At 40.5% G+C, this 15,911-nt stretch overlaps 1 protein-coding gene across 3 annotated transcripts in view; it reads right to left on the minus strand.

Annotated features, from left to right (window-relative positions):
* Positions 1 to 15,911, minus strand: part of IFNAR2 (interferon alpha and beta receptor subunit 2) — a 36,331-nt gene that overhangs the window by 4,370 nt on the left and 16,050 nt on the right. For 2 of the 3 annotated variants that reach the window (XM_048867974.2, XM_048867980.2), the window contains 6 exons: positions 11,955 to 11,996; positions 11,495 to 11,624; positions 9,457 to 9,632; positions 6,365 to 6,525; positions 3,691 to 3,856; positions 3,242 to 3,363 (listed from right to left, as the gene is read on the minus strand). In XM_048867974.2, the coding sequence (XP_048723931.2) occupies positions 3,242 to 3,363; positions 3,691 to 3,856; positions 6,365 to 6,525; positions 9,457 to 9,632; positions 11,495 to 11,624; positions 11,955 to 11,996 (797 nt within the window). The remainder of the gene's footprint in view (positions 1 to 3,241; positions 3,364 to 3,690; positions 3,857 to 6,364; positions 6,526 to 9,456; positions 9,633 to 11,494; positions 11,625 to 11,954; positions 11,997 to 15,911) is intronic. The other variant, XM_048867990.2, reaches the window with a different exon arrangement.

The raw sequence follows: 15,911 nt of genomic DNA on the forward strand, positions 1-15,911 counted from the left end.
AGAAAGATTGTTTTAGTCAAAATATGTGAGGCAATGTACAATGTATTTCACCAATTAAATTTCCTTTTTTCTACTAGTTTCACCATTAATCCTCAATCATGGATTTTGTCTTCATCTGTACAGTGACTGGAGACAGTTACTTTAAAGTCTATGCAGGGGATGTTGGCCCTGCCTACCAGGCCAACCACTAGAAGAGTTCTTCTAAACCTGTAAGTGTTTTCCAGCTTTGACACTTGGTAGTTAATGATAGATTTGGTCATACACTTGTAGTTGGCTATGAGAAATACAGCCATTTGAGAGTACTCACATGCTAATTTCCTTCTAGTAAAATTACCATTCCATTCTCTAGCATAAGCTCTCCCCTAATCCTCACTGATATAAGAATACACTAATAAATTACGAAAGAGAGACTGAGGGGGTAAGAGAGAAATCCTGAATCCTGTGGCATATCTATTTTGGAACCACTATTTAGAGCACACTCATGACAAAGGAGGCATCTTGGGATGATTGCAGATCCAGTTTATAACATCTGGTATACAAGGAAACTGAAGGCCAGACTTTTTCTGTGTATATCTATTTCAGCAAAGATGTTCTTTGCTTGGGAGACTGCTGTTGACATTGTAGAGCAAGTTCAGGTTTCCTCAGGAATGACATACCCTGAAGACTTGTATGCTTCCTCAAAGCAACATCTTATCCACCTGGCCAAAGAAGCCCTTCATGACTTATCTCCTTCACACCCTGGGTGTAATGACATAGGTAAGATACTGGGCTCTTATTCAGTGTGTGATAGATCAGTTGTAAGAGCTCTTTTCCACATTTCATCCAGAGTTTTGTTTTTTCTTAAGAAGGTGCTGAATTTTTAGTGCCTCTTGGTCCCCTGTCCTCTTGTGGACAATAAAAAAAAATATGAAGAACAGCTCTGGGAATTTTTCTGGTGTTGGCCCTCCAGAATGACAAGGGAAGAGATTTCCTGCATAATTAGCATGTGTCTTTCCTGACTTCTGAACTTTGGGGACTGGGACATCATAGGTTGATATGAAATTCTAGGGCATATCCATACTGTACTAGAGAGGCACCATTCTCTAATGGGTAGGGCATCGGACTGGGACTTAGAAAAGCTGTGTTCTATTTTTTTTACTTCCCCTCTCTGTGTCTGTTTTTCCTCCACATCTTTGTGTACATTGCCTATTTAGAGTGTAAGATCTTCAGGGTGTCCATAGCTTTAAATTGTGACATCATGCCACAAAGGCTCTAGCCAAACCAGCAGAAAATAGAGCCACTTTCAGGATGGGCTTTTTCCTTGTGAGCTTTTTGTCAAAAAACAAAACATTTTAATTTGGAATTGCTACTGTAGTGGCTGATGAGAAATTGTTTGGGTATTTCACATCCCCATTCTCCTCTACAGGCTGGCTCTCTGGTTAGACTACATCCCCCTGGGGGGGTTACATCATGGGAGTCCGTGGCCATGGTGAGATCTAGTGAGATCATCAAGGGAGATATCATCTGGGCTGAAAGCCCAGCTCAACCCAGAGAGAATGGGGACATGAGGAAACCAAACTACAACTTGCATGAGGTACCATGGAAAGATATCTATATACAAATATTTCAGTTTTTGAGTTTGGGATATTGATTTTTTGTTGAAAAAAAATACAGTTATTAGTGAAAAGCAGACAGACAATTTTGCTAAAAAATTTGTTTAGTTGAAATCTCAATTTTTCTATCCAAAAAACAGTTTTGATGGAAAGTTTTCAACCATCGCTATTCATAACTTCAATAGTTATGCTATGGAAACCATAATTTTATAATACACAAAAACATATACGTCATGCTTATGTTCTCAAACCTGTATGGTCATTTTCATATTTGAGATATTCCAAAACTCTGTGTAAATCAACAATTTATTGGAGAAGCCTTGACTCTGCAGGTAAACTTGGCAGTAATTATATATTCAGCACTAGCTTACCAGCAGCTTTGGACATTAAACCAATGTTGGCTAGGGTGCCAGGAATATCTAGTAATCATAGCGTAAAGTTACAAGTGATCTTTTGCCCTACAACAGGACAAAAACCTCAGAAATGAGCAGAAGACCTTGATTTTAACTTTTAATCCATACCTTTATCAATCAACTATGTTAGTCCGTTTCAAATCACCTGTGTTGTAGCAGAACTAGCAAAAAACTGTTTTGATAAAAATACAGCATTTAAGCAATTTAAGCTACAACATTTAGTAACCTACAGATAAGTATTTTTGTCGCCCCCCCCCCCGTCCTCCAAGCTAAGCTTCGAATTGAATAATGAACATTCTTCCCACATTAGCAATATGTCCTAAACTTCCCAGGCTAAGAATGGCAGGTGACACATCATTAGTTAAATTCTCACTTTCTGCCATTCAGTTTCCACAAATGTCCAGGCTTCTTGTGGTGCTCTGGCATTCACCATGCTGATGACACCACAACACCTTCTGAAAACTTTCTAGAGCAGTGGTTCTCAAACTTTTGTACTGGTGACCCCTTTCACATAGCAAGCCTCTGAGTGTGACCCCCCTCATAAATTAAAAACACTTTTTATATATTTAACACCATTATAAATGCTGGAGGCAAAGTGGGGTTTAGGGTGGAGGCTGACAGCTCGTAATGCCCCATGTAATAACCTTGTGACCCCCAGAGGGGTCCTGAACCCGAGTTTGAGAACTCCTGTTCTAGAGCACAGAACTTCCCCTAAGGTGGCCAGAGGGCTAAGATGCCTATTTGTGTTTTTTTTTAAATAAAAATCCCTTAAGATGGAAAATATTTAAGAAAACACAAAAATAAAAAATACTTTATTTCCCCAGATATATCCTCCCTTTCTGTAGCTGCTCCTTTGGTCCAGTGAAGTTCCATGACATTTATCACATTTTATTCTACATAGGATCCCCAGTATGATGCTCAGAGAACTGACATTTAATTGGGAGCCAATTTCAGAAATCATAGGAGTAGAAAAGGAAAAATAAAAATGTACAAAAATGAACGTTCAGGTCATTTACAGACCAACCCCCGCCGCCTTGCAGGCATCTAGCAGTCTACATCTAAAGTGGATGGAATTTCTAGTTGCTTTGCAATTCACTTTTAAGGGAACTCTTCAATGCAAAATATTTGTTTCTTAACTTTTATCTAATGAACAATATATCTTGCTACTTGCTGTATAAACATTATGAGGCCTTCCCTCTCCCCCACCAGGTAAATTAAATACAAAAAAAGATGTACCAAGACTTTTGGCCACGGTTTACTTTTCAAGCAAATGAAACCTCCTTTATACAGTCCTAGCAGGAAGATGCCTATTACGAATGAAACAAGTCCACCACTTAGGATTGGAATTATACCATAACCTGCAAATGGAAAAAAAACATACTGAGTAAAACCCAATAGATGTAGGAGAGATTTCCAATTTTTCTTATATTACACACTTATTTAAGATTGAAAAGAACAACTCTGGATCACTGAAAACAATTAAAGAGCTATTTGTACAGCCAGCAGGATTAGCCAAAGCTATCCGGTACCTCATATGTCATTTATAGGTCCAACCAAATGTCTGTCAAAAGATGCTTTCTCTCTTACTGGGATATTTACCAGTTACCCTTTTCTGAAAATACTATTAAAACAACCAGACTGACAACCTGACCCCCTCCCCCACCAAACTTTAAAATATTTGATACCTGGTTGAGTGTTGGACGGGGTGATTATACATTTCAAGGCCGAAGGGATGGAATGATGGTTTATTGATGCAGCCACAGCAACAGACACACAATAATTTGTATATGAATGCAAGCTTCCAACAACATAGCTAAAGCTTTCTTCAGAGGTTTCATTCTTAATAGGAATCTGCCATGAAAACAATATCTTATTGAAACCTGTTTGTCTAAAAGGAGTTGTTAAACACGGATTAAAAAAAACCTTGCATTTAATAGCTATTTTAATATCCCCATTGTGAAGCTGTACAGTGGCAAGTACAACTGAGTTGTATAGTTGGTGGTGGGGGTAGAATGGGGAGGAAGCATAGCACTTTTCCAGTTTTCGAGAGAAGGAAAGTAGTTACTAGAGCTCAAGGACTGACCCTACACTTCTGTCCACTGGATTCAATTTATTAAAAGGCTCAATTTTACAAGTTCTACATTAGCAAGAAGTTGGTGCACCATAAAATGGCACTTTTGCTGTTCAGTAGAAAAGTTAGCAGTCTTGTATCTACATTCCTTTTCTCTTTCTTCAAATGTATCTGTCTTCAGAGTGGTTTATTAAAGACTTTTAGAAAAACCCCCTTTGATGGTTTTGATTATAATTGTTCATTACATCTGATCTCACAAGCGTAGCTGAATTGGGCTGGGTCAGTTCTTAGATAGGGGACCTAGATGCTGCAGAAAACAGTGTAATTGAATCACTCATATTTTGGTGATCAGACACCATTGTGACAGGCACTGTGTAAATACTTCCTGTGGGCAGTCTTGCACTTCTCTAGGAGTCAGTAATGAACCCAGCCCACATTTTCATCTGGTGACAATTCTTATTCAATGTCTGTCCCAATCTGTTGTCATGTAATATTGAACAACCATGTGACCAAATGCCCCCTATATTCACACCCTACACGCTGTTGTAATAATCTTTGTACAAAATATGCCTTATGAGATATCATTTGAAAACTAATAACTGGCTTGTCAATAATATCAAGGTGAAATGTGAATAACAACATTATATGTAAAGTTATAAAAATAAGTAGAAATTAGATCTGAAATGTGTTTACCAGAAAAGTCTGGGTAAACCAGTTTCTGAAAGACAAAGGACAAGCTAACGCCTCTAGCCAGGAGGCAAAGTTCATGGGCAATCACCTACCAAGTGGCCATTCTTTGGCAAGGAAGGGAGGCATGAACTAACAAATCTGCATCTTAGCAAACAGCATGGACCCTCTTCACCACCAGGCTCCTTGCCTCTGTCCTCAAAGTGAGGATGAACGTTATCTAGGGCTAACCTTCAGGAAAATGCATTTCAGAAGGCGATTGAACTATAAAAGTTAGGAACAAAAACACTAAGTTCTCTCTCCCTATCCATCTCTCTCTTTCACCTAAGCGGACAAAAGAAACAACCTTTGGACTCTGGGAGAAGATCCTGGTCTGAGAATTTGGTCAGCAGTGTTACTGGAAACATGTGATAAGGGACTTCACCAAATCAAGTTTCTTAAGTTTTAGTACTAGGAAGCATTTTATCTTTATTTCTCTTGTAACCATTTGTGACTTTAATGCCTTATACTTGTACTCACTTAAACCTCATTTCCTTGTAGTTAAATAAACTTGTTTTATTCTTTAATCAAAAATAATCCATTGTTGTGAACTGTGTGTGTAGCTCCATTTAGGGTAGCAGACTGCTGTATACTTATCCCCTTAGAGGGGCAATGGGCCTAATATATCTGGACTGTCCAGGAGAGGGCCAGATAGTACAGAACAAAGGTTTTGTGGGAAAATCCAGGACTGGGAGTGTGTTGGAGTCACCCTGCAAGTGGTTACCAAGGCTGGTGGAAGCGAGTGTGAGACTGATGTGTGACTGGCAGGCTACAGCTAGACACAGATACTCAGAGTGTTACCCACATGCTGCAAGGCTGTTTCTGAGGAGCCCAAGTGGAAGATACAGCAGCAAAGCATTGTGAGGCACCCAGGATTGCAGGGCTAGGGTGACACTGCCCCACACTGGTCTGGATTACACCCTAGAATGTCATAAATTGTCAAGATTCATATTAGAGACAACTTCATTTTAATAGAGGCGGGAGAAGTGATCTCCTTATACAGTTCATTCTGGGATCCTTCAGCATGAAAGTGACAATGTAAATGTGTTATTTACTTTTCAAGTGAGTTGAAGGAAAGGTCCACTATAATTTAAAATTGGGATAGGGGAGCTCGTAGAGGGGAAAAAGGCACTTTTGATATACTCTAGCATGGAGTTTATTTTTCTGATCAATACTATGTGATACCATAAGAACTGACATACTGGAACAAACCAGTGGTCAACCTAATCAGCTTTTTTGTCTCTAGAAGTAGCCAATGTCAGGCGCTTCGAAGGAATGAAGAGAATCTCCTACACTGCACCTACTGGGGAATACTGTATCACCGGGGGGTGGAATGAAGGGCAGAAGGATTTTCTCTGGTACCCAAATCATCAGCTCATGCCTCAAGAAGGCTCACATTTATCCTGTGTTGTGTAAACCACTGACAATAGTCTTATTCATATAAAGATCTAGGATAAGATACGACAGAGCTCATCTTCAGCAAGCTTCCTTACTGCTCAAGCCAATTTATTTTTTACGCTTTGTACATTTTTCTTTAAATCTTAAAACTACAAGTTACTTACCTTTTCCTTTCTATCAAATGATTCCACTATTGTCATATAATCAAGTTCTTGATATACATCAATTAAAGATTTTTCTTTTAAATACGCGGCTGGAAGTTTTACTATCACATTTATGCAGGTTGTACAAGCAGTAAGATTAACTTCTGGTGGACCCAAGTATGCTGTTTAAAGAAAAAGAAAACAAACCCCAAAATATAACTACATTTATACATTTAACATCAGTTAGACAATCGGTAAAAATCAAGTCAATTCCCACGTGTCAGATGATTGACTAATTAGTTGCCCAACAGGGTTTGAAATTATCAAAGATTCAGGGGAAAATTGTTCCTCCAATTTTTTTAGCAGAGGGAATAAAAATAGAGAAAAACCTAAAACAATCCAAAAACTACCATGGGAGAAAAGGTGATTGGGGAGGGGGGTGGGGAGAGAGGGGAGTTGAGCCAAAACAGCAGCATCCCTTGTTTCTCCAGCCCCACAGAAGCCCTTCTGTGTAAATTCTGTGCAATTGAGGTTCTTTTTGTTTGGCTTGGAGGCGATAGGGAAGGGGTGAACATTGTTTTCTGAGGCAGCATCTTCTAGTAAAACACTTGAAATACCCATACGAATTAATCCCTGTGGGTGGCCCCTCCACACACAAATACCCCTTGGAACGTAGACAAAGGGACTAACTGTTGGCCGGGAACCACTGGCCGCAGAGCTCCAAAGGGAGATGCTCTCTCACAGGTGACTGTCAGGCAGGACCTGAGGAATATCATCCTGAGCCTGGCTTCTGTGTGGATGCTTTTGCCCTCAAAACAATGCCTGGAGATCCTGTTTCTCAGAATGCCCAGGAGTTTGGAGAGCCATAAGCCCTGACAATTCCCTGGCTTTCAAAACTATACAGACATTTTCTCCACTGCACAGCATAGCAGAATCTCCAAAGCCTGAAGGTCAAAAGTTTTGCACTTCACTGATCCTTCTGCAAGTGCTGTGTTTTGATCTAATTAGTTATTGTCTACACAGTGCTTTGAAAAATCTAAAACATGCTATGTAAGTGCTAACTACTTGTCTAGTTCATTATTATAATCATATAGGTAAAATAATTAAACATTTTAAAGAGGTGGAGTTCTGACCTTGCTCCAAACAGGAGAATGCACACACTTAATACCGGCCAAATCTTACTCCACACCCTTTCCTGTGGTTTTCCTGTTGTTTAATTTATACAAAAACAACAATAAACCTCAGCCTAAGCTTTCACCTGAACGTGGTTGTTCCCATGGTTTTGGACTACAAGAGTCATCTGTCTCTGCCTCAGATCCTTCTGCCAAGGAGGGAGAGGCTCCAACCCTTCCTATTTTATGGGTAGAAGTAAATCAGATGCTTTAGGGTAATGAATCAGAATAGCCCTGCATTTCTACTCAGGGTCATCTTGGTTTAAATATGCACCAGGAAAAGAAAAAGAAAAGTTGCCCTTGTTAAAACATTTACCATTTGAGCCTGGCTTTTCAGTCAACTGATAATACTTTTCTGCAACTTTACAAAACAGCAAACATAGAGGTGGCATGGGAAAGATGCTAGTGCACCCTCATCCATGCAAATGTATCCATAAATGTGAAACAGCTGGAGAACACTGTTACAGAGTAATATTTTTATTTTTCTGATACATATCTATGAAAAATAGGTGTTTGGAACAATGAAGTCTGAATACAAGGTACAATTTACCATTTCCAATTTTTTAGAAGAATCTTATTGTAAGGCACTATGTTGATGAGTCAGTTGAGGAAAAGTGTTACATTATTTTCAAGTTTAGGGTTCTCTGCTTCCCCAGATAAATGGGCATTGATGTTTGGACAGAAGAGGACAGGAACAAGGGTGTACATGGGGGAAGCTATGTAAGTCAACTCAAGTTGCAATAAGGGCTACACTATTCCCGGAAGGCCTGCAAATTTGAGATGCAAAATAGCTCAACCACTATATTTAAAATTAATGGAGAAATGTCCATTCATGAAAATGTTACCCTGGCTTGTTAGCATTACAATTAAAGTATTTCAAAGTCTTTGAGCTGAGTGGATACTATTTCTGTAACCTTGTACCTAACATTAGATAGTCTCCGTATTCAGTTTATCCACTTGATCCCCAATATAAATGGTCCTTATTTCAGGAGAGGAAAAAAAGAAATTAATGTAGCGATATTGTAAATAGGACTCCAGGGAGAAGCAGCCTCTAGCAGTATTAGACCATCATTGCTAATGAGCATCTGGTGTTTATGTGACATACCAAAGGGGATGGGGAGAAATCAAGGTGACAGCTAAAATGGAAGCAGATATTCCTCCACCCCTCACCTTTTGTTTTTGCCTGTTCAACAGTTAACCAATTAACTGACATAAAAAAATAGATTATGCAATTTATAAATGTAGTAATTTTTTTTTGAAATTTCTACTCTCAAATCTCCAAAATGATGCTACCACCTTTATAAAAGTCTGAAATAAATACACATAAAAGAAATTGATTCTTATATATGCACAATGGAAGGAAATCTATCCCAACATTTGCTTTTTCCTTCAAAACCATTGCTTGTTTCTATTCATAAGAACTATTCAAGCCATGTATTTTGTATAGATAGCTTTCCACTACACTAGATGATATGTTAGTTCACAACATCTTACATAAATTAGTATATCACCAACTAAATTACTTTGGAGTTACTTATAGCAGTGGTTCTCAAAGCTGGTCCGCCGCTTGTTCAGGGAAAGCTTCTAGCAGGCCAGGCCAGTTTGTTTACCTGCCGCGTCCACAGGTTTGGCCGATCGCGAATGGGGGCTGCGGGAAGGGCAGCCAGCACATCCCTTGGCCTGCGCTGCTTCCCGCAGCCCCCATTGGCCTGGAGCGGCGAACCGCGGCCAGTGGGAGCCGCGATCGACCGAACCTGCGGACGCGGCAGGTAAACAAACTGGCCCAGTCTGCCAGGGGCTTTCCCTAAACAAACGGCGGACCGGCTCCGAGAACCAATGACTTATAGTACCATTATTAAAACACTGGTTATGTATAGCTGAGAATAAAAACAATAAAATGAACAAATGCAGATAAAAATAGAATAGTAAGAGAGAACTTACTGGACCTATATGGACTGAATTCAGATACAGATGAACTTAATACTCCATGTTCTGTGAAGCTCTGAACCATTGCTATGTAGGTATCAGTATAGTCTTCATACTCCTTTGTCAAGTTACAGGACAGGTGTGTGATATTTGAACAGTCTTTAGCAATTTTCCATCCCTTTTCCGATCTACTTTAAGTTGAAGAAAAAAAAAAAAATCAGTGTTGTTCAAAAGGATCTTCTGATTTGTGACTGTACCTCTGGAGAGTAACATGAAAACTCAGAGATGCACTGGATGAAGTGATCTCTGCTCTCACTTTAAACAGCGTCAAAAATAATCAAAACCACAGACTAGTAAAATCCAAATGGTTTATTTAAAGTGTACCTACATGGGGAGTGGAAGAGAGGGACATGTTTGACAAGGAAAATTGAAAAACAAAATCTCAAACCACAACAAACCAGAATGATTAAGGGATAAAAACAAAAATGATATACAAGAAGTGTAAGTCATAAGCTTTACACAGGATCTCCCACTCACCTTGGCAACATAAAATAAACTTCCTGAAGAGGGACCGCACTTGCTTCTCTTGTCCAAAGGCTACCCCAATCCACTTACTCTTGTAGGGTTAATCTCCTTTAGGGTCATATTGGCTCCTTTCCTGGTCCATATAGGTTATGTACATATATATACACACTAATTTCTTCTCAACAAAACCCTACCCAAATCCGAAACACCACCACAACAAAATCTGAAAATTAACGTAATGTTTGCAGCCTCTCACATTTTTCACTCTGCTTGTATGTCATACTCTGCTTCTCCTGAACCCTTCATCTTCTCTATGTAAAATGTTAACTCACTGGGGCAAGGACTCTCTTATTATGTGTTTTCACACTGCATTGCACAATAGGGCTCCAATCTGAGATGGGTCCGTACATGCTACTGTATTACAAATAATAAATAAAATGGGGGAGAATCCTCTTTACCTAAATGTGACCTGCAAAGGATTATTTAAAAAAATAGTTTAACCCTGAAAGTTGTTTGCATGTCTCAAGACAGCCTGAGACAGAACAGCATTTGACGTATAACATTGAGCACCCAAATGGGATCCCATTTCAGGTTCCTCCTCCCATGTCTCCAGTTCTGTGATGATGACACAGATCATATTGCTGTTATGACAAAAATATTAGGAAGGCACACTGCATTATGGAACATCAAAAGTAAACAGTATTTAAAACATGACATGGTATGTTCTTGAAAAGTTTAATTTATTTTATATTCTTAAGGTTATAAAATTGTTTTTTAAAAAAATGTGGATTTTTTTTAAAAAAACATTTAGGTAACCTCTTATTGGCAGTGTTTGTTGGTGTGCCAAATTTCCTGGTATCTGTGATGGCACAGAATGAGGCATTCTGGAGTGGGGTGGGAGAACAAGAACTGGACAGTGTTATACTGGGGAAAGGTAGAGTTTGGAGTGAAATCCAAAAAGGAAAACAAAAAAAGTTAGTTTAAAATGTGTATATTTTTATTTATAGTTATCTAACCCTTGTTCGGTGTTGTTATATGCCCTGTATCCCAGATTATGTGGGGCACTCAGCATATATGTTATCACCAGTTTGAAAAATATTTGCTTTAAAGCTCAGTTTGCTCTGCACACATGCACTATCAAATATAGTATGGCTCAGCACCAGTCAGCCTGCCAATCCATCACACTTCCAAAGGGCTTGTGGCCCAATCTCTCAGTTAGGGTACAGTACTTTGCACTGATGGAAGAATAAGAACAGAAAGTAACAGAAATCATCAACAAAAGCTGAAGTTATCATGTCTTTGATAAATACAGGTTTCTTCCATGTACAAATTTGCTCTAGGAATTAATGTGTACTTGTTTAAAATTGTTCAAATAGCTACTCATATCCTAAAACCTAATTCTTACCCTTGTATCTGATGAATGGCAGATTTCAGAAAATCTATTTGAAAAACAAAATAGTCAATCGAATATTTTGACTAGTAAGTAAGAAAAAGTACAAATTCATGTACAGTATGAATGGAAACAAACCTGACACCTATGTACATCACATGATAGTATGCTGGCATAGTTGTATTACTTCCTGGTTCCCATGATAAAATGTGCTGGAAATTCTGAGAGTTCATTGTTAACTTCTGAGGTGGATTTATCACAGATGCTTCTAGATTAAAAGAAAAAGTTGCTAAGATTAAGAAGTATTTGAAAAGGACAGCAAATGCAATACCATTATACATGGTAATTCTACTCACCAATTAGTTAAATATCAGCCCCCAAAAAGATAAGAAAACTACAAGACTGAAGATGAAGTCATTTTAAATTGCACATCCATTGCATTGGAGGCACAAATGCATGGGACTGTCCTGCTGGATATTATCCACATAGCTTTCTTACATGGAAATGCATAGTGAAGTCAAGGATGCCCGATGGAAGTACACACACATCTTTTGAGCTATTTCAGGGATTTTGCTTAAAATATAATGAAAATTCTTACCTGGCAAGCTGAACAAAGTAGCAGTCAAAATGCCGAGGTACACTGGAAATGAAAACATGTGAATATATATTTATTCATTAAAGAAATTGTACGTGTGTTCTACAATATTTGTCAATGATAAATTAGAGTTCTTATTCATTTACTACTCGTGATACTAATCTTGTTCTCCATCTCTCTCATCGTTTGCCTTTCAGATTATACCATTTTTTCTTGATGAAACTGCACTTGAATTATTTCCTTTCTGTATCAAATGCTTTTCTGTTACTGTCCTTAAGAAGGTGATCAGTGATAGCTCAGGTGTTTCTAAATAGCATATCATTGTGATATTTAAGCACTATATAATAATTAAAGACAGCCTGCAGTGGGGCGGCTGCCCCACTCCCTGAGAAAAAGGGCTATAACAGGCCAGGGAGGCTGTGCAGACCAGCAGCCAATCAGCAAGGGCCTGTGGAGAGCCAATCAGGGCAAAAGGAGAGGCAGCCAATCAGGGCCGGGCTGGGTCCTATATAAAGGCTGCCTAGCAGCAGTGAGGGTAGTCTCTTCCTGGCTAGCAAGGGAGGAGGATTGGCTCCTGAGGTGAAGGAGGTAGCACCTTGGACAGAGCAGTGCTGGGCAGGCTTGGGGGAGCAGAGAAGAGCTCCAGCCCAGTTACCTGCCAGGCTGTGGCCCCTGCTACAAAGGGTCAAGAAGGTGCATGGGGCCAAAAGGGAAGTGGCCCAGGGAAGATAGGTGGGCAGAGAGAGGTTGCTGCTAGAGGGTCCCTGGGTTGGGACTCAGAGTAGTGGGTGGGCCTGGGTCCCCCACTTCCCCTTCCCCTGCACCTGGCCACAGAGGAGCGTGGCCGAGACCGACTACAACTTGCCCCTGAAGTGAGGCGCTAGACTTTTGGGTTGTGGTTGGCTGCTGAGGCAGATGCTAGCTGAAGGACTGTTATCTTCTGGCTCCCCTCCCCGGAAGGGGGTGAGATTGGAGTAGTGGGCAGTGTCCTGAAGAGGATGCCACTGTGCAGAGTAGCACTGTGGGTCCCAAACCAGCAGAGCAGACAATGGGTGAGACACCATGCACAGACGGTGCCCTGCAGCTGGCAAGAGCTAATTCCCAGAGCAACCAGCAGGAGGTGCCAGCAGTGTTGAGTCCTGAACCCATCACACAGCCCCAGTAAATGGAAATTTTCACACAGCCTCCCTTGTCCCCAATATGTATGTGTGGGTGCTTTTTTTCTTTACTCTTCCCCTTCTTGCCATCTCCTTTCTCTCCTCCAATCTTCCAGAATGTGGGATGGCATTTTCCTGGCTCATTCAGATCCATGTACCTTGTCACTCAGGCTCACTTTGATCTCCCCTGCTAAGGTATTACTTAGCCACGTTCCTGCTGCTGAAAATACGCTGCTCCATAGACCCAACAGTCTTAGCTTGGGTCAGCCTAGTTGAAAAGTTCTTTTAGAGCACGGTCATGGGGGGTTGTGACTGGATAATTGGTTTTTGAGGTAGCTCAGACCCCAACCTATTAAGTACCTGGCAAGTTAGTGCCCAGGCCTTAAATTCAATCTGGAAAGGGATACAGAGTCAGTAGTACTTGAGGAATATTGGTGTGATATGTTCACATGTGCCTTGGTGGCTACATGTCAGGAGTGTGGATTTCTGAAATATTGTAGTTTGTTAGCAGTTGCAACATGTAATTCACTGCTTTCATTTACCTCAAGCCCTATCGCCTTCTTTCCAAACTAAAATCTCAGCTGTCTCTCTCTGGCATCTCCTTGTGAATGTTTAGTTGTTAGCAGAGCCCTGCACGGATACAAATTTACATCTGTGGATGCGGATAGCATGGATGTGGAACTGCAGGGCTCTCCCGGGAACTGCAGTGGTGAAAGGAGCAGAATGTGGGGCCTCCACTCCCAGGAACCAGTACCCACGCCGGCAACTCCTCCAGCATAGCTGTACCACTCGCAGCCCCGTTCCTAGCCCTGCCCCCATCTGCATCTCCTGTCTGGGGGTGTGCGCACTGCTTGAACACAAGAGCGTGACTAAGGACAACTGCCTGTGAGCCTAGTGCCCGCTCCAGTAGGAAGGGCTGGAGGGTAGTAGAGCTACACTGGAGGAGCTGCCAGTATGGGGCGCTGGCTTCTGGGAGCAGTGACCCCACGTTCTGCTCCTTTTGCTGCTGCGGGTTCCAGGGAGAGCTGTCTGGTTCTGTGGATACAGATTTATCCCCAGGGGTATCCGCATCCATGGATCTAAATTTGTATGCGTGCAGGGCTCTAGCTGTTAGCTGAAGCTCAACATGGCTGAAATGGAGCTCTGAATCTTTCCACAAAAGCCAACCAGGCTCCCTCCTTTCTCGATCACTGTGGACAGCACCAGCATCTTGCCTGTCAGTCAGGCCTATTACCTGGGCATCTTCAATTCAGACCTCTCTAGGTCCCCATGTCCCAGCTATATCTAAATTTTGCAGATCCTTTCTGCAAAACATCTCTAAAATACAGTCTTTCCTTTCATCCACACAGCTAAAACCCTCATCTAGACTCATCATCTAGCGTCTCAACTGCTGCAACATCCTTTACTCTGGCTTTGACAAAACACAATCTTACCCCACTCATATCCACTCAGAATGCTGTGGCAAATATCATTCCACTAGCCCATTGCTTTGACCATGTTACCCCTCTCTTTGCATCCTGTTTCTGACTCCCTCTTCTTTATTGCATCAAATGTAAGTTGCCTGTCACTTTCAAAGACCTTCACGGACTATCCCCACCCTCCCTACCATCTCTCATTTACTATTCAGATGTCAACCCCCACCTCCAACTGGCCAATAATGCCAACCTCCATTGCCCACTTGTTAAATTTTCATACAAGCACCTTTGTACTTTCTTCCATCCTGACCCTCACACTTTGGGGATGTTTATGGGGAGCTCTTGCCAAGTTACCTCATTGTCCTTCAAATCTTTCCTTAAAACTCTCATTTACCATGATGCCTCCAAAAAATCAATGAGTAGGCCACTGTTGCACTGGTACCACTGCCTACCAAGCTGACCAACATTGGTTTTGTTTTTTTTTAAAATACTCCTGCCTGTTGGTATCCACCTATTATACTTCCTATCTTATACTTAATTTGTAAGATCTTTGGGGCTTGGACAACCTTTTCATTTTGTTTGTACAGCACCTAGCACAATGGGCTAAGGCTCCTAGGTGCTACAATAAATATAACAATTTTAAGCTTTTTAACAAAAGTCACAGCATAGAAGATTTTGAAAGGAGTCTTAAAATACATGAACACTGAATGGAGGACTGCAAATTAAGGCAAACCCACCTTAATTCAAAGTGGATTCAAGATTGTAGTGGGACATCATCCCAGGTTAAGAAGGAGGTTAATAAGCTTGGACACATTGGAAGGAGTTATCCAGCATTGATACAAGCTAGTAACATTTTTGTATTTATTGTCTGAATGTTCTATTAGGGAAAGTCATTCTTGTTTTAATTTAAAAGTTTCAGTCAATGAGCAGAGTGATATACAACTTAGCAGTGAAATAAACTACATGATCACAATGCAGACAAATGAGATACAAAATAAAGTGAAATGTCCCCAGAGGTCTAAATTTGCTGAAATAGCAAATTTCTTGCTACAATTGAAAAGACAAGCTTTTAACTCAATCATGCATGCTTATAATGCTAAATGTAATACAGTATAACATTTGATTGTACATGGGGAAAGACTTTCCAGTCTAATATTGGAACACTGATACAAGAATTATTTCCTGGAAATACCCCCAATTGCTCTTATTATAGTGTAAATGAAGTGTCCTAATTACTGAAATTAAACAATAAGATACCAATGTAGAATCCTCAAAACTGCAGACAAATTTAGAGACATTTCTGCGATGTTCCTCACTATTGTAACTAAATGCCTCTCACATAATTTTATCCTCCCAGTATCCTTGGGAACCAACTCTCACACAGATTA

This window comes from Caretta caretta, chromosome 1, assembly GCF_965140235.1.
Source record: "Caretta caretta isolate rCarCar2 chromosome 1, rCarCar1.hap1, whole genome shotgun sequence".
Lineage (NCBI taxonomy): Eukaryota > Metazoa > Chordata > Testudines > Cheloniidae > Caretta > Caretta caretta.